At 39.1% G+C, this 18852-nt stretch overlaps 1 protein-coding gene across 1 annotated transcript in view; it reads right to left on the bottom strand.

The window, feature by feature from the left end:
- The window catches only part of LPCAT2 (lysophosphatidylcholine acyltransferase 2), a 26866-nt gene extending 13574 nt beyond the window's left edge, over nucleotides 1–13292 (bottom strand). The window contains exons 1-7 of the mRNA XM_026856815.1: nucleotides 13156–13292; nucleotides 11857–12074; nucleotides 10542–10654; nucleotides 7376–7436; nucleotides 6314–6372; nucleotides 5015–5049; nucleotides 2622–2676 (exon numbers count right to left, since the gene is read on the bottom strand). Of these exons, the coding sequence (XP_026712616.1) occupies nucleotides 2622–2676; nucleotides 5015–5049; nucleotides 6314–6372; nucleotides 7376–7436; nucleotides 10542–10654; nucleotides 11857–12070 (537 nt within the window). The 5' untranslated portion in view covers nucleotides 12071–12074; nucleotides 13156–13292. The remainder of the gene's footprint in view (nucleotides 1–2621; nucleotides 2677–5014; nucleotides 5050–6313; nucleotides 6373–7375; nucleotides 7437–10541; nucleotides 10655–11856; nucleotides 12075–13155) is intronic.
- Between the last annotated feature and the right edge of the window lie 5560 nt (nucleotides 13293–18852).

Here is an 18852-nt window from a genome sequence, read left to right as displayed (position 1 = left end):
CCCCCCCACCCTCCCAAACGTAGAAAACACCCTAGATATCTAAATGGCAATACATTTACAGTTGAGGATTTATTCAATGTTAATATGTAAGAAGCTGAAGTAGTATTACACTAAAAATGTACTATAGATGAATTATTATCTAACATAGCATGAATCAGCATCTGTTTGTTTGCAAAGTAATGTGTGTAAGTATTTTGTTCTCTATACTTCAGTCTACAGCGTTTGCTTGCAGCCCTGTTTACCATGCCTTTTCTCAGTTTTTGTTATCATTCATCTGAGTCTGCTATTCTCCGCCCTGCAATCTTGCCCTTAAATCTAAGAATACACCAATTCTAGATTAAGTGTGAAGTGTTGTGTTGCTCATGGTTCATTTAAAGACACAATTGCTAATTATGTGTTAATATGTTTTTTCAGTTATACTGCAGTTGCTGGTGATGCACTAATATAGTGGTTACTGTCTCATATATATGCAGCCCATCTTCAGCAGCCTTTTTATGTTTGTTTTTAAGGAACACTGCCTCTTTATGATTAAAACCAGTAAGTTTATGGAATCAGTTATATGTCAGATAGCCCAAACAATCTTCTGTTTACACCTAAAAGTCTTCTACCCTTTAAGGACAGCAGGGGTCCAGATGTTCACAGGAAGGTTTGAGATTTCATTCCTTCTGTAAGCAGTTGCCAGCTCTGTTCAAGGTCTGACATACGTTCCTACCTATTACAACTTCCCTTCAGAAGCTACATAATCTTAAATCGAGGAAGCACAGGCACACTGTACAGACACAGGAAACTGTGTCATCACTGGGTGAGATGAAGTTATAACTCAGAAGTTTATCTATGCAAACATGGGTCATGGTCATGGTTATTACATCATTTGAGGCTAAGGTCTTGCTCAGACAGCAACCTAAATTTCTGGCAGGTTAAACAACACCTTTGTCCCCTTCAAAAAACCTACCTACAATTATTCATAAAACCAGTTTGCCAGAAACCACAGCTGGGGATGAAGAATTTGGTTTCTTGACCTCCTGAGGTGGCGTGCATGATCTCACACACACCCAGCTGCTTATCTGGTGAAGGCTAGTCAGTACGCCTTCCCTGTCAAATTGCAGTCCTGTAAGAAAAATTCTTCACAGCTCTTTCAGTAGCAAAAAATACTTCTCTGATCTGCTTCTGACCTATTGTCTCTTCTTACAGAATTTGCCAAATGCTGTATTCTTATGCAGCCCTAAGCCTCACTGCCAGGTTCACTGTTTAATCTTCAATATCCAGAGTTTGTTAGAATATGACTGGACAGGCACACACACTCCCGTGGACTGCAGGAGTACAGCGCTGCTGGTGCACAGTAGGCAGAGGCAGCACAAGACTCATGGGAGTGGAGAGGCTACTCGCTCACGGTATGGGACAGCGACAGAAATGTCCATTCCTAAAAGGAGTAGTCTGATTCCCTCCTTCCCAGGCAAATTTGCCTCTTCTCTTTTTAGAAATGGAAGGACTTCTGCATTGATGCTAAGAAATTTTTCCACTTTGGGGACACATGCTGCTCTGAAAGCTGCATGTATTTTCATGTTTCAGTTTCACCTTTTGGAACATTTGAATTCTGTTCTGAAGCAGGGGAAAACAAACCTTTTACTGGGAGGGCTACATTAACTATTTCTTGCTCCCACACGTATAAATCACATAAATATTTCCTTCTATACAGAATCATTAGGAGAATTAGCTCCTTAGTACACCTAAAAATACGTGTCTACTGCATGTACTGTACAGTTAGAAGGTGCTCCTTTAATATGAATTTCACTGTTTCACAACAAAGGCCATATTGTTAATTGTTAGTACTAGCAATACTGCTTGCATTCACAAAGCCAAAGCTTTGCTAAATTCTGTGTTCTGCAAATAAACAGCAAAACCTGTCTGTATTTCTCCCATTCCTCGGGTCCCTAAACCGATTTAGTCCATGCCGACAATGCTTTGTGGTCTGGTGAGGAATGTGAAGTACTACACTTAAACTGATGGCACCTCAGTTACCTGGCTCTTCACTACTGTGTTCTAAATGTTGACTCCTTGGCAGAGAGCAGTTAGAGTATGTGTACTAGTATTATGAAGTGTGCATGTTGTTTCAGTTGTCATTCATCTGTCTTTGTGGTGCGCAGCTGATTTTGATGATCAAGGGAACTGGTTCATTATACAAGGCTCAGTACAAGTACTAGAGTCCTTAAATAAGCTCTTAGTTGCAGAAACCTTTTAGAGTTCAGTCTGGGAAGACAGTGAGGATCACAAGGAAACTTTGAAGTCATCAGGGAAATCAGAAGGTGGGAAAAAGAAGTTGTAACCTTTAACTGAACGTATTGTATTTCTTACTTTTAACATCTGTAAAATGCATGTGGTGATAATAAACAATGATTTTACAGTGCTTTAAAAATAAAGGCATTTCTGACAACTTTCTTCTAGGAATTCATCAGATTAAGTGTTACAGAAATATGGACAACAAATTTAAATATATTACCGTGATTCTGTTCTTGTGTCTAAGACATTTGTTTATTATTCATTGACAGTGATTAATAATGTGAATAATGCATTTATATTCAGTGGTTGCTGAATCTTGGTACAAAAATATTTCTCATTCTTACCTCAACTTCTACTCTTGTGAACAGCTGACACAGTGTCATAACGCACAGCTCTTTTCTGCAGGCAAAGAGAAAGAAAACCACATTTTACTTATTTAAAAACAAAGTTATTTGCACATAGGTAGATTAAACGTTTTAAAGCATTGACAAAAACACAGCCAACATTGGGTGAGGTTTTTATGTACCTGCAGCAAAGTTGCCTGGAATGTTGCGTTCAACATTTTTCCTATGGGGCTCCTGTATATACCCACTGCTTACTCATGGGACAGGCAACTTCTCTGTTGTCACGCATACTAACAACACTCCACAGTTCTTTGGCCAGCAACATGGCTGTATGTTACTTTATCTTTAAAGAGGTGAATACCTACTGTATTTTAAAGCTTTAAAAGCTCTGATTCTGAGAAGTAGCTTTATTTTTTTATTCTCTCATCTGCAAAATGGGACCAGTAACTTCTGCAGAACTGAAACAAGGATTTGTTGGTATTTGCTAGCCATTTTGCAAATTATAGTAGTGTTTACACAAATGTGTTAATGAAGGGTCAGTATGCTCGGGACCATGAGTGCTTTTAAAAAAAGTCACAAATTTTAGTATCAACAGCTAGGGGGAGGAAGAAACTGTGAAAGAGGATAAGTATAATCACTTCCACTTCTGACTTGTTCTTTTCACTGTAATTTTTAAGCAGAAATGCATATTTGATCTTTAAATCAGGCAAGTTACAACAGAAAACCTTCAAGCAATCTTTCTTCTGTTCTTGTTTTGGACAAAATAAAAAAGAGAAAAGGAAAAGGCAGGATAACAGCTAAGGGATTCCTTTTACTTTCTTTAGGAATCCACTCTTAACACTTGATTTTCTACCACATAACATTATGTATTCCTCCCAGTAAGGCACAAAAGTAAAAAGTAGTAAGTGAAAGAAGAAACTGGGTCAGGAGGTTTCTGAGAAGGAGACTGGTACTGTCCCATCGTGGCTGCAATATCCAGGAATTTTGAGAAAGATTGACAGTTCTGCATTTTGTGACCTGCAAGTTTGTGCGGGGAATGTTCTTCTCCTGGTTCCAGTTATTTTTGTTAAGAATCTCTAGATTGTACTCCATCCATCTCTTCCCATGATTTTGCTAAGCTGCTCCTTTCATCTTCTCATAGGTTTCAATCTGATCCTTCATCATCCAGCCACCAAGCTTAGAGAATTTCTCAGTTTTTAGTGAATGGGCAGCCTCCTCCCTTCCACAGGAATACCTCCGATTTAACTTCTTTCTTCACCTATTCTTATACAATCTCTCATAACTGAAGCTATAACTCCTTTTCAGCCTTCCAGCATTAATCTTTCGTAGGGGAATGCTGTAGTATGCTACTGAATTTGCAATGTTCATTACTCTCAATATGCTGATAACTGTAACACCAGTAATAATAATAGCAAAAAATTATCGGGAAACAGATAGGCATTTTCATCTAGGTCAGCTTTCATAATGTCCATTCTATAAGTGTGCAGTGGATAGGATTAACTAATGATAGCTTAAAAGGTGCTTATGATCTGCTCCACTAGTTCAGTCATATTTCAAAATTAAGAATTTTAGTCACTTAGTAAATCAGTATTACTGTACTTACACTACATATTTCACTGAAAAAGTGGTATATGGATTCTGCAAATCCACATTTTAATGGTTGTTTATCAGGTGAAATGTATTTTCAACACATTTTCAGTGCAGCTGTAAAGGTTTTTTTAATACTTAATAAAATATTTTAGCATACTAGAAGGCCACCTGTGTTGAGAAATAAACACAGATCCATTGCCTAATGGGTTTATTGAAATATTTTTCAGTATTTCATTACTTCAATCTCAGATACTATATATAGTCTCTTCACTGGGATCTCAAAAGAATTGCTTTTGTTCAGTCAGGCAAAAATAAAAATCTAAAGAAGAATCCTAGATATTTGAATGGGGAAAATTATTACTTGTTTTGCTCACATTCTTCATTTACTCTCATATGACTTCTAATGCGATGGAGGAATGAATAAACAGAGGGATAAAACAACATTTATTTCTTCTAGTTTGTATACTATGTAGGAAACTGTAAACTTCTATGGGTTTGGTGACTGTAATTTTTTTCCAAAGCAAAAGAATTTAAAATCTTTCTTTTGCTCTAGTGTAACATGCAAAACAGGAAAAAATTAAACAAAACAGTGATAGAGGGAAATAATGCTTCCCCATTTGCAAACCCTTCCTCTAGCCATTCAGATACGAAATCATGACAACATTATTCCCAAATATTTCCCCATCATAAAAACAGATCTAGAAGAACATGTGTCTTGGCTTAGCTGAATCTGTTTGGCAGACTGTTTAGCAATGGGGGAAGAAAATTCTGTATGTAATTTTCAGTAGGATTAAGAAACTTACAATGAATAACCCTGCCATGTCCAGGTCACAGTATCCTGAGAACAGAAATAAAACACAGAAATGTATGACAAAATCAGATGACAGTTAGGGAGCAGGTAAGTTACAAAATATAACAGGCACTAGTTTAGTAAAAGCAGATGATGGTTTTATCATCCTGTAGTGAAAATAAATAAAGATGTTGAGGCAACTAGGATTTCTTGCCTTAAAAATTTGGAAATAAACATGGCAGACTTTTGAAAATATCAACAATTGGGCATAAAATTTATATAGTTACTTAAATATTTAAAATCATTGATTCTGATCCAAACAACAGAAGGAGAAAAAAAAATAATCTAGTAAAACTTTTTCAGATGACCTCACCAGTGATTTTAGAAAGGCACCCTCATAGATATGTTTGATTTAGTTTTTAAGGACACTTCTGCATAGGTAATCTATCATTCTTTTTCTCTGCCTTTTTTTTTTCCCTTATTCTATGTTTATTTCTTTTTATATATAATTATTATAATATATACTGCAGATCCTTAAATCCTATCAGAAAAATATGATACTGGTTCCCTTTAGTGGTTCACTTCAGTTTCGAAATTGATTTGTAAAAGGATTTTACAAAGCAATCTTTATAAATAACAACAACAATATCACTTGTTTTTCATCTTAAAAACTATTAGGAATTAAAAATTTGGTCTTTTCTGGATTTGTTGGATGACCACATAGTTTAAAAAAAGTTAACAAGTTGTTAGACTCATGTCCCAGCATTACACCTGTCAGTGAAGCAGAGACATACATCTGTACCCCTCAGCTTGGCAGAAAGTGTAAACATTTACCGGTCAAAACAAGGGAAAGTTGCATGAAAAGAACCATCCGCAAAGCTGCCTTCCTGAGGTGCCTGAAGGAGGGGGTGGTGCAGCTTCTGCATGGCTCAGCTTTGCTTTTGTTCATAAGCTTTGCAAGCTCCTTTGCATTTTGTGCTTAAACAAAAAATGATGACCAGTAGGGAAGTTGTGTGCATTTTAGACTTCAAAGTACAGGCTCTGTGGCTTTGCAGGAAGTTTCTAACTTCCGCTGCAATACTTCCCTGTGTTCCCTCTTTAACGAAGCAGCCCAGCAGTAAGTTTTTCACAATCAGAATAGCAACTACACAGTGGTGACACTTGGGAAGCCTGGTTGCTTCCAGGAGCTCTCCAATGCTAAAGCTCAAGACAACAGATTCTTCAGTGACAATGCAAAATAATTATCATAGGTACCATTTAAGTCAGGATTTCGGCTTCCATATTACTAGTGACAGAAAAATGTTCTGCTTACCAGCTTGTTGGGGTATCGGAGCAACACAGGTTGTACAGGGACTTGTGGAACAAAGGCACCTGTAACCACAAATTAAGATTGATTGTTACGACTAAGATTAATACAGCAGTTGAGAGTTTTAAGTAAATAATGTAAGACATGGTATCTGGAAGAATTTTTTAAAAGGGCAAGAAGAATAGGAAGTGTTCTTTTTGTTGTGCTTTTCTGTTGTTGTTTTGGGGTTTTTGTTGTTGTTTTGGTTTGTTTTCTTTTTTGAATCAGCAGCACAACTAGCAAGATGTCAGAGCAGGAAAGGGCTAGTCTCCAATTCAAGGAGAAAGCTGTCTAAGATTCTTGAACTGTTCAAATTCACTTTCTGTGTATTATATACCCATTGATTAGCATTTGTTTCAAAGGATTAGATGCTCACAAGGCTGTTGAGCACTTCCCAAACCCTTCTCTGTTTTGATCATCTTCATAAGTGATATGGATTGGGCATGTAATACTGGTTTTGTAACTTTGCTACCCAAGACATTGTAAGAAAGTAAGAAAGGAGAGCAACATGGCTTTAATTGAAGTGCAGCACAACAGTCTAATGATCAGTGATGCATTCAAGTACCTTTCTGTGTTAAAAATCATGTATTGGCCTGACTTGTTAAGCACTATGCAAAGAGATTTCATAACTTGGTTGCTAAGTTTTGCATGGCAAAATTTACAGGAATCTAAGATGGCATGAGTGTAAATTGAGCTGAAAGAACATAATAAATAGCATGTATTTTTGTAGTTCATCTCATAATAATCACAGGTAAGTTTCTGGGTAAATAAATTAGATGAAAACTGACCCAGAAAAAACCCCAACCAACTAACGTATACATCATAGGTATTCTGCATCCAACAAAATACCAAAAATCAGGAAAGTAAACTCTACTATAAAATAGTTTAGTTTAGTGCCACTGAAACTTTAATGATGTAAACCACTACTACAGTGCTGTTGTGGATTATGTACCTGAGAAGTATAGGCCTTACTAGAACTACCAAATTAATATACATTATTTCCAACAATGATGTGACAAAATCTCTCACCTTGTTTAAATGTGATCAGGCAAGATCGGTTTGTGCAGGTGCCTTCTGGAAAAATCAGTATCTTGGATTTAAATAGAAAGAAATACATATATACACTCACATTTCATAAAAAAGTTTATACTTCAGCATCAGTTATGTAAAGGCTGACTTTTTATGCAAGTTCTGTGACATGTTACACTGTATAACAAGAATATCATCACTGTTTCAAAAGTAAATTAACAAATAAGTGAAGGATTCTCACAGTAATAATAACCTGGTCCATCCTAATTTGGAAACAAATGCTTTCTAAGTGAGGAGTTCTGGGGAAAGGCCCTTATGAGTTCAGGAAAAAAAAAAAAAAAGGCTCTAAGTGTTTCACTTGAAATGTTTAGTGTTGGTAATGATGTGAGAATTGTTCCTCTGCGGTAGCTCCTCACTGAACTGTGAGTGTATAAGCATCAGGAGTCTGGGCTGACATGAAGTGCATAAGGTACTTGGGTGTTTCCAGGCACAGATGCTACCAACGTGAGCGAGATGCCAGCTGTGATGAGAAGATCACAGTTTGAGGGGTAGCAACAAATGTGCATCTGTGATGCAGAGCTCTGAAAGCATCACACACCACTACATAGCCTCTGAACCTGAGTGACTCAGACACCAAATACCCAGGAGGTTTCTGAATCCACGTCTGAAAGAAACTAGAGTAGGTGCCCTGTGAGCTGCAGCGTGACACGCTGCATCCGACCCCCTGTGGAACACAAGGAAGCTTTGTGTTTCTCATATCCCTATGGGATGATAAGCAGTATTCGAAAAAACACTCAGCACAAGAAGTGGTCTGGATCAAAAGAGTGTTCAAGGTGTGCTGCCACTTCAGTCTGAATGAACAAGTCAAGGCGGGATGGAAGAGGGCATCACTGGGTCACACGCAGGAGACACAGCCTGTTCCAAGGTGTGAGAGGGACAGCTGCACATACCCGTTCACAGTTAGTTCTCAACTACACAATCTCTAATCAGAAATTGTTCGCTGGTGCTACGGACACAAAAATGGATGTTTCTGCTTAGCATATGTTATAAGCCCCAGATAACGTATTAGTGACTGACCAAAAAGTAAGTAACCATTCCCTCCTTCCCCTTTGTTTTGGTACAGGGTTGGGAGAGCACTAATCAGAAAGTCACGCTATTAATAAGCACAAGTGCTGTCCAGCCTGTTGTGTTTTGGTTTTAAGGAGAGGGAAGGGGGGATTCAGCTACTCTTTCTTTTCTGTTGTGCTAAGAAAATGCAGCCCAGGCACTCCGAAGAGGATGTGACAGACATGATCTTGTGGTCAAGTTTCTCAAAAAAAAAAAAAACAAAAGAAAAAGAAAAAAAAAAAGAGTAGGAGGAAGGTGTGACCAGATCACAGGACTAGGAATCACCCAGTGACACCCCCAGTTATACGCCTGACTCAGTCTTGCAGATTCCCAGATTACTTGACTCACAGACTATTTATGCCATCATACATATCTAGCTTTTATCCCAAGTGCAGTACTGGTGTAGAGACAATTCCCCTTTGCTCCTTCCCACGCTGTTTTCAGCAGTGATTAGGTTACCAGGGCTTTGCTGGAATCACTTCATCCATTAACAGTTTACAAAATCACAAGCATCAGTATAGTTTGTAAGCACAGTATTACAAAAAAGAAAGCCTTCCTAGCTTTGACGTGCATATATAAAATCCTGCATAAAACTGACAAATTGAAAAAAATATTGGAGGTTCTAAAAATATTTATGGCATCTAAGAAAAATGCATTTATGAGTCAAATGAAAGTAGTCTAAACACTAACTAAAAAGCTTTCTGTAAAGTGCTTGCTAAGTAAAAATGATGCATGACATGTCTAAATAATGCTATTTCAAAAAAAATGGCAAGTGTTGGTCTTCCCTATTTCAAAATTCTGTTTCTAGAGACTATTCCAAAAGTAGAGCAGTGCATTCAGGTCTAGCTGTCATAGAGATACCTGATACTGAAGTCTGTATTTTCACATGCCTCTTTTAACTTTCCTCAAAAGCCATTCACTGGAACAAAAGTGAAGGAAAAGTTAACTTTTCTTAGTCATTTAGAAGGTATCCAACTATGACTGAAGAGATCTTGTGACTTTAGCTACTGAACCAGTCACTTCTTTGAGTTTTAAAGTAAATTAATCCCTAAGAAAAAGTCAAGAACTAATTCAAAACACAAAGCATGAGTTTGTACACAAATCTGCACAGGATATCTTTGGAGAAAGGTCTTGTGTCACTGACTGTATTTTCCAGCAGTGGGGCAACGATAGTGTATTTGTAGTATGTGAAGGCAACGTGAGAGCAGGGTCAATGCAACAGAAGAAAGCAGAGAGGCACTGCCAAATGAGATGCCAGTAGGTTCACAACTGCTCCAGGTCTTTCTTGCAAAGGATGCAGATTTCCATCCCAGCCCTCTCCCTGTTGTAAAAGCAGCAGAACTGCTGCGTCAACACTTTTCTTCTTCCTGAGCAACCCCTGCCCCGTTAGCTCTTTGGGATGGAAAGCCATCCAAGGCCTAGAAGTGCAATAGCAGCCTGCTGCTGAGGAATGACCATGGGAAACACTGTGCAGAATCAGTAACTATTGCTTCCATGTTAGAATCTTTCCACAGTTCAGACCAATCTAAAAGTCTTGGGTTTAGTGCATTATTAACCTAAAGAGTGAGCTGAGCTTCACCTCAGCTATTCTCCACATGTGATACTGATGTTTTAAGCTTAAGCACTGTTCATGCCAGAGCTTGGGCAGCGTGGGTCACCCATCTCATTGACTGCTCATCCCCTAACTGTTCTGAGTACACCTTTGTAACACGGCTTCTCTGGCATGAGCTAGCTTGAAAATACTAATTCACATATACCAATGCGAGTCATCTGCGACACTGATGACAGCATGTTAAGACCTGAATAGAGAAAAGAGAAAGTCAACAGCATCTGCATCTGGAACAGCAATTGGTACTGGCTGGATTTTAACCGATGCATTTGTCATGATAAAACTCTTCCTGGGCACCAGCCTCTCGTCTTCCTTTCCTAATATACCTGACAGCTGACTTCACCTTCACACATCAACAGAATCCTATTCAGCTGGGCACTTGTGATAGTATGATGCACAGTGAATATGGAATATGAACACATGACAAGAGAATAGTAGTATATTTATTACCTGTGGCCACTGGCCTCTTGATAATGCTCGCTTAGTTATCTCGATGACTGTATTCTTCCGTGAATCAGGGTCCTGACGAGAAACTGATACAGGCTGAAGGGAACTTAAAATTGCTGTAAAAGAGAGAAACATTTTTATTTGTCTTATACTAGTCCTTAGAAAACACATGAGTTCAAGGCTCCCTTGTAGTATGAGAATAACAAATTTTTGCTAAGAAACAGACTCTGCACAAACGTCTTTCAGACTAAATAGATAAGAAGACTGTTATTTTTGTTCTCAGTCTGCAAAAAGGGAAGACATAGAAGACCTACCTACACTGCCAGCTGAGGAGATTTGCAGTGGGTATAAGCATGCCAAAGTCAGCCAAACACATTCTACTAATATTGCTGTTATTTTTCACTGGGCATTTCCACACAATTCTAAGGAAAAGACCTGATCGGGTCTCTATTCATGGGCCACACTCAGGCCTAACTCATGCAGACTGCAACCAACAAGTAGTCTGAGCCTGTGCTGAAGATGTCCCTTTTCAGTTACAAAGCATGTGCAGCTTCTGTGTAAATTACAGAAAAGAAAGCCCCTCGTTTAATCAGAAGTCTACATCAGAATGTGTGGACCTTTTAAGATGTGATGAGAAATTTGGCAAAGAATTATTTTCTATGTCCCACTCCTGAACTTTTAAGAGAATATATTATCTGTTAGTTTGTTTCCTATAATGACACTTTTCTATGTTGCCTGCTGTGTTTAGTTTTGGGTTACTGTACAGCCAGCAGAAAGTCTACAGCTGATTCTAGTAATAACGCAAACAGGGATTCTTTTTGTGCCAAAAGGAGGAGAAAATAATAGAAGTGTGAGTCATCCAATCTTTCTCATTCTCTGCACTTTCTTTTTGAGTAACTTCTCTTTTATTCTTTCTTTGTTTGACTTCCATTAAAAAAAAAACCCCATAACAGTGCCTGCAAGTCTAAACTTATAAATATGGTATTTTCCAGACTGCTGTAGTTTGGGTCTGTTTTGAAATAACCTTCACTAATCCACGTTCTACATTTGTGGGCCACACTGTTAAAAGACAGCAGTCGAACAGATTTCTCAAGCTACCTATATTCCATACTTGAAAAGAAACAGCGTATTTCTAGATATATTGAGCAATTCAGAAAGATAACTTGTCACAGAGATTTCACTGGAAATGATCTGTCAGTATCTGTGGAATCTAAGGATTTTAAAAAGTCTGCCCCTAAATCCCTTTCAGATATATGATTTTTGGCCTCATGTCAAATTGCTGACTCAAAGCATTAGTTTTTTTTTCACAAATACTTACTGCCAAATACCGGAGTTGACAGGTTCTCTGCTCTAGACACTATTGATGGCATTCCAGTTAGGGCAGAAATAATGGCATCAAAAAAGCTTGAATGAGGAGCTGCAACAAAGATTGGGGCTTCCAGTAGACTTGCTATTTTCCCCTTTACTTTAACTTGGAAACCCATTACGAAGAACAGGGTACGAGTTAGGTATGTGAGGGTTGTCTGGATCATCCTCCTTGTAAACAGAAACACAAAAATATCATCCATTTTACAGTTAGTATTTCTTTTGTACTTTAAAAGAACTGCCCATAAAGATTTCCTAGTTCTCACCAGCTCTGGGACCAGGCACAGGGTAGCAATACTACTCAATGGGAGAGCACAGGCCTGAAGAGGAAGAAGTAGAAGTAGGGAATGGAGCATCACCTTTTCATGTTGAAACCAGATTATAATTTTAAAGATAAGGCAATGTACTGCACCTTGCTAAACCCAGGTATGCTACTTCTCTTGCAGTATCTTAGAGCATTGTAGCATAACACTATTGTGAGGGGTGGGTAATTAGCAGATTCAGTGTCCTCTCTGTAAGAATTTAGGTAATTCTGATACTATTCTTTTACTATCAGTTCTAAACAAGTAAGATGAAATAACAATGTTCCCTTACTGGAACATGTTCCCTGATCAGGATACGTATTGCCTTCATGGGACTTACTGTAATCTCATGGCCTCGTTAGAATTCCCTTCCTGTGTCCCCTCCTCCTGTGTGCAGCTGCAGTGCATTGCAGCTAGGAGGGAACTTCATTACTCTGAGGTCGGAAGCTGAGTGACTGAAACCCAGAACCTGCAGAGGCAGCTGTAAAATACTTCTTCAAGGGCAACATAGCTGAGAGAGTTGACAGCTGAGGAGCTGTCAAAGCTAATTTTGTCATAAATTATACCATAGCGGCAATGAAAAAGGCTACACAGGAACAGTGTATGTACCATTACCAAATACTTTTCCTATTGAGTTTCTTTTCTCAAATATACCTATTGGTATTATTACTAAAATAAATCCTAGCTTATAAATAGTTTATAAAGATTTTTATACAGATTTGTTTTAGCCTCAAGACAACAGAAAATCTACCTATTTAAAAAGCTCCACTATTGCTGTAAAATATACTCTTCAAAAAGTTACTTCAGCTAAATGGGTAAAACTAAGATTTGACTGAGGACTCCTCTTTAATCAAAAGGCAGAAAGAAAGGAGGGGGGGAATCTTTAGCCCCTCGCTTTGTGTTATTAAAAAAAAACCAACGCAGTTTTCACAAATATTGGTCACTTTTACCTTCTCCATCCTTTAAGTGGCACAGATCCTTTTCCAGGGTGACGGAAAGTTGCGATTGATGCAAACAGCCATGCTAGCAGTATAATGAATGCAATGCATGTGGCACGGAGGGGTAGTAAAATAATCCCCTGAAGAACAGTCTGGAAAAACAGATGGGAAGAAATCTTAAGAAATGGTATAAACAGGAATGACACTGCTATCTGTGTACTTACAGCAGATGAACTTTAAAATACATTATTGCTATGTGATTCAGTAAGGAAAGCATTAATTATTCCAGTGTTCATATAGGAAGTCAGTCATTCACAGCATTTCATTTTCACTTTTGGGTTCCCGTTTCAGGTATAACTGGAACATCGGTGTATTTGAGTTTTTGGCTTGAACGTTGTCAGACAGAGGGTAAATAGGGTTTGCTGCTTTAGTTTATGCATAGACTTGGTCTGCAGTGTACAACCAGCTCAGATGAGTCTGCCCAGCTGGTACAGACCTCCACTATGGAGCCTTCTGTCACCATCTCCCTGTCTAGAAGCCATAGGAATTGTTATGATGACTAAAATTTACTCCTGCCCTTTCAAAATGACAAATCTTGGTTGACTCACTACTACTGCTTGGAGCAGTGTGAGTGCAACACAACTTCATTTCCCCTAGCTGAGACTGAACCAAAGTGGAGGTTTCTGTAAAACTGAACCTGTGGCTTAAGGCAAAGGCTCAGACTTTCCAGCACCGTGAAGCTGCTGTAGCAGCTCTTGTCTCACTGCCTTTGGAAGTGGTTTGCTCACCACCCCCTGCAAACTCAGAGCAGAACCCTTCTGATTATGAAGATTAACTTGTTGCTTCCTGTTTGAAACATCTTGGGTATTAAGCTCTGTGCTAGGCTTCCCTGAATTTTTAAGAATAAATTGAGAAAGCTTAGTCCCCTTTCCTCCCCACAATCAGGAAACTTTAACTTGCTTTAACCTGAAGCAAAAGAAACTATTGAGAGAGTTCTGGTACATTCATAGACAGCCAAGCCACATAGAAAGAACAGTATAAAACAGATCCAAGCCTGTTCAGTTTTTCATGTATGTTTGTAAAGGGGAGTGAAGGGAAGGAACACACTATGATGCCCTGGTTGCAAATAATCCTCAAATGTCATCCCCTGCCCCCACTAAGGAATTTTTAGCTTTCGTTTTTTTGTGCACAGCTCCAGGAAACAGGTGTATTGGCACACGGCTGTTAACAGGCAGCTGGGGTGCAGGGCAGAGCAGGAAGAAACTCTTTAATTGTTTTATACCAGTAAATTAGGTTATAAACTATATCCCAAAGGCTGGCCTTTGTGGCGCCACACAGCACTATGCAGCTTGAGCAAGCACAGGCCTGGGAGGCAGGCGAGCAGTCTTAGCCTGCGGAAGTCGCAGCCTAATGTTCCTGGTAGGCTAGTGAACACTCCAACTCCTTCTGGCATCTAATCCAGCTCAGCTACCACTCACTGATGAGGATCAGCTCTGTGTGCATACATATGCACAAAACAATACACACCCAAGCAGAATTGTAATAGTGATTTTATTTTTTTAATTTGGGCTATGTTTCTGAAAGTCCCTTAAAACTTACATGCTGGTCACAGACTGACAGCTCCACCATTCCAAAGTATGGTAGAAGTTACTGAAGGGGAGTTAGGCTAGTTTAATTTATGCTCATGAGCTTACTATTTGTTATGCTTTACTATTTTACTGAACAACAGTGTTCCACTCTCAAAATCAGCTTTTCTAGTCAGCTCTTTAGCAAGGGCTACTTACTATAACAGAAAAACAAGGCTTTAAGTTAGAAATAAGATTTACAAAATAGTTTGCAACTTACTTGAGCTATGATTATTAAGCAACACAGTGGATTTTAATCTGCCTCTTTAAAAAGGAACAAGTGTTTGTAGTACATTTGGAATATAAGCATCTTTGAGTATTATTTATCCAATTTTTTGACATAGTAGGTTGGTTCTAATCTGTTTTTCATCAACATGGTCCTTTCCCTCCCCACCAAATCCTTTATATCTTCACAAAATGTCCTCTTACCAATGTTCAGGAGAGGCTCTGGCCTCTGGCTCTGAACTGTGATACTGACAAGGATTAACAGGAATTTTGGGCCTTCAGGACTCAGTTCTGTGTTACAAAAGGCACAGTGGCAACAGACCAAACATGATAATGGATACACGTTGTATACTGGGATAAGCATGAGAAGCTTATCAATTTAGCAACACTGTGTTGATGCTTATGTTCTGGAAGTACTGCCATATAAACATGTTTCCAGGAGAGATCTGAACATTCAGGTATGATTATTTCCTTCTTTTATATAACAGTTGTATATAAATAGCTATGGAATTTTAGCCATAACTTCATGGACAACAGGAGAAAGACTGCTCTGGATCACAGAAATGGGTTCAGTAGCTGGGTATGACAGATTTAGCCTTGGAGATCTATTGCTCATGCTCTCTTTGGTGCCAGTTGAGGCAAATCTGAAAAAGTTAGGTAGTAAGTTTAAACCAAGACTCCTTGCTTGTCTCCCAAATTCAGATGTGACTTTTTTCCTCTATATGCATCCTCTTGTACTATGATCTATAGTCCCAGTTCAACATTTCAGCTGCATTCAGTTATCCAGAATAGGCAGCATAAGCATAAATCAGTGTGTTTTGACTTAAAATAACTCATTTCTTTATGAAAAATAAAAATATATATGCACTGACCTACAATGAAAAATAAAGGAAGCAATAGCAAAAGCAAAACAATCCCTTCCTCAAAACTTTAATAAATTCATTAATCTATTTTAGGCAGATGCACAGGTGGTACTGATTTGCTGATGCAAGCTATTGGCTTTCTAGGTCACTATGTAATGAGGTAGTTGATTTCTGCTCCATCAGCTGCAGAGTAGGGTAAGAAAAGGACAGAGAAGAGAAGGGTCAAGGTAAATTAGAAAAGAAAACATATAGAAGAAAAAGAAGAAAATACAGGCTCAAAGTTTAGTTAAACTACTAAGGGTTAGTCCAGCTTCTGTATACAGTAATCACAAAGACAGAATTGTTCTGTCATTCAAAGAGCCTTTTCCCACATTTGGAATCACCAGTGTCCCTTCTATTTAAAGTGTCTGCAGTAACTGCATAGCGCATCAGTGCAGCAGTCCCTGCAGTCCCCGTCACGCTCCCACTGCTGGCTGACCCTGGAGCAGTACACGGGACTGTATGCTCACTGATGGGAGCAACTGGGCAAGGGGAAAAGCAGGTCTGTCAGGAAACCACAGAATTCAGTTTGAAATTCTGTTCAACTGCTGACAAGTTATCTAGGAAGAGCTGGCTGGGGACCAGAATGGAGTCTACCTCCAACTGAACTGAAACTGAATCTGAAAACCATGATCAGATGGACTGTCTCCCAGAGCAGTACATGTATAAGCAAGACAGGGTCTTCCATGAGGGTCCAGAGTACATCACAGCTCTGCCAGGCAGCCTAGCTGCTTGCTTCCAAGCACACAGTTAAAAATACCACTTTTAGCATGCTGGTTGTGCTATCACATAGCTCACCATTACATAAATCCACTGAGCATCTCTCCTGAATAAAGTAAAGGAATCAATGTAGTAATGACTTGACTAGTATTTGTGCTTTGCAGTTCAGCAGTTAGGAGGGCAAGTGAGAAATCAGGATGAACAGAACTAAAACTAAAAAAAAAAAAAAAAAAAAAAAAAAAAAAAAAAAAAAAAAAAAAAAAAATCCCAACGATGAATTGCAGCCAGCTTCAGTCAGAGGATGGAAAACAGAAGTGTTTGAACAACTGTCTTAAAATCTTGTTTGGCACATGCAGTTGTTTAGCACAGCACAACTGATCCTTGTTTTGTACATTCTAAAGAAAGACAAAAATCTAATTGGCTGGTAAACTATCAGCAACACAAGGACCCACAAAAAACTGTAAAATCTTCTCACTCCACTTTTCAATCTGGCTACAGCTTCTTTTTGTATTTGAAGCTGAATGACATGCAAACAACTAGCCTGTTTCACTTTCAAACTCCAACAGCTTTTACATTCAAGGAGTTGAACAACATATGAAAATCCAGCTTCGGGCTCCCAGAGACGGTTTTGAAACAGAATCTGTTTTTATCAGTGTATGTTAAAGGCATAGTATGGAAAAGGAGAAAGGTAAGTCTCTGATTCCCAGCTGGTCTATCATACAGTGCTGGGTAAGAAAAGAGCAAGACAGGGTAAAGCAGACAGTAGGAAGTATCCTAGTCTCTATGACTATAAGGAGAAAAAGAAAAGAAACAACACAGAATACGCAAAGGTTGTCTCTCTTGTGTCTTTCTGCTTTAAAATGCTATGACTACTGCAATTTTGCTTCAGAGCTCCCTAGCACTGGGCCCTAAGCCAGCTGGGTGCTTTTCCTTCCAGGTGCATTGTGGAGTTACATGTGAAGTGTATCTTGCTTTAAGACATACCATGATTTTCATCCCTTCCTCCTGAAGAAAAAAAGCAGGATTGTTATAGCTAAAATGGTAACTGTAGCTTAAAATTGCAAGCTTTTGAAAGGAGTCTGTGCATCCTCTAGGAAGAGCAGCCAGTAGAGCTGTCCATTTCTGGAACCTCATTAAGAAACTGGTTTCCTTACCTCGGGGTTCATGCCTACAGCTACTGATTCAGATACACTTGAAATGTGTTTCAGGCTGCTGGTAAAACATAGGGGATAAAAAGATTTGAAATTGTTTTCCAGGTTTCTCAGATTTCCTCCACCCAGCTACCTTCAGGGCAAACATTGTTTATGACTTGAAGAAGAGTAATATGAAACATAGAATATTTAGTTGCCCATCAGCCTCAGATATTTATAACAATCAGCAGAAAATGCTTTAAGTTCACCTACACAGATGTCTTGACTGTCCTCATTGAGATGACAGTTCATCAGCTCAATTTTTAAAGAGAATGTTTTAAAAATCAAAGCCCAGAAATAATGTTTGCTTTCTTAATTGTAAAAGTATCCTGTAAGTCTTGTGTGTGCTTGTACACAAGCTGTACTGGGACAGCTTTCAGCTCAGAAGCCTAATTCAATTCACCCAGTGACACCAGGCAGTAACCCAGTGGATCTGGGGATACTTTTTCGCTGTCCACACTGCAGTATGGAACTAAGACATTAACTCTCCCCTGCCCCCCCTAACCCAGGCTTAAAATTAGACTAAAGTGAGTTAACAGGACTACTGTAAAAAGTTATTTTCTGTTTCAGCTTATCGGATCAGAGACAAGTTGTCATCATCTTCACTCCAGAAGTGAGGCATCTGACACAGTGGATAGATGGATGGTATTTCGTTCTTGCGATTCAGACAGGACGCAAACCGGGGTCAAACTGCACTCCCGTTTCCTCTAGGAGTAATGTGCTATCTGTAATGATCTTGCAAATCTTTTCAGAAACTTGTCGTAAATCTTGTGGTAGTAGTTTAAGTTTGAAGGCGATAAGCCTCTGTGCATGCAGAGCAAGCATGCAGTTTGTGGACGGCCTGAAGAACTTGGTTTCAAAAACCGGTCACCTTTTTATGCTGAGCACCTCCTGCACATTTGCTGTGCCCATTGGCATAACCCATGCACTTGCGGCTCTATCACTAGCTCAGGAGCAGACTGTGCCGCCGTCTCACCAGACGCCTCTCCCTGGCACAGGCAGGAGCTGCCGGTGTTCACCGGCGTGCCAGGGTGGCTGTGCCCGGCG

The sequence above is a fragment of the Athene cunicularia genome (assembly GCF_003259725.1).
Source record: "Athene cunicularia isolate RWA chromosome 11 unlocalized genomic scaffold, athCun1 chr11_part1, whole genome shotgun sequence".
In the NCBI taxonomy this organism is placed as follows: Eukaryota; Metazoa; Chordata; class Aves; order Strigiformes; family Strigidae; genus Athene; species Athene cunicularia.
Note: the sequence above shows the minus strand (reverse complement) of the source record. Positions and strands in the feature narration are given on the sequence as shown.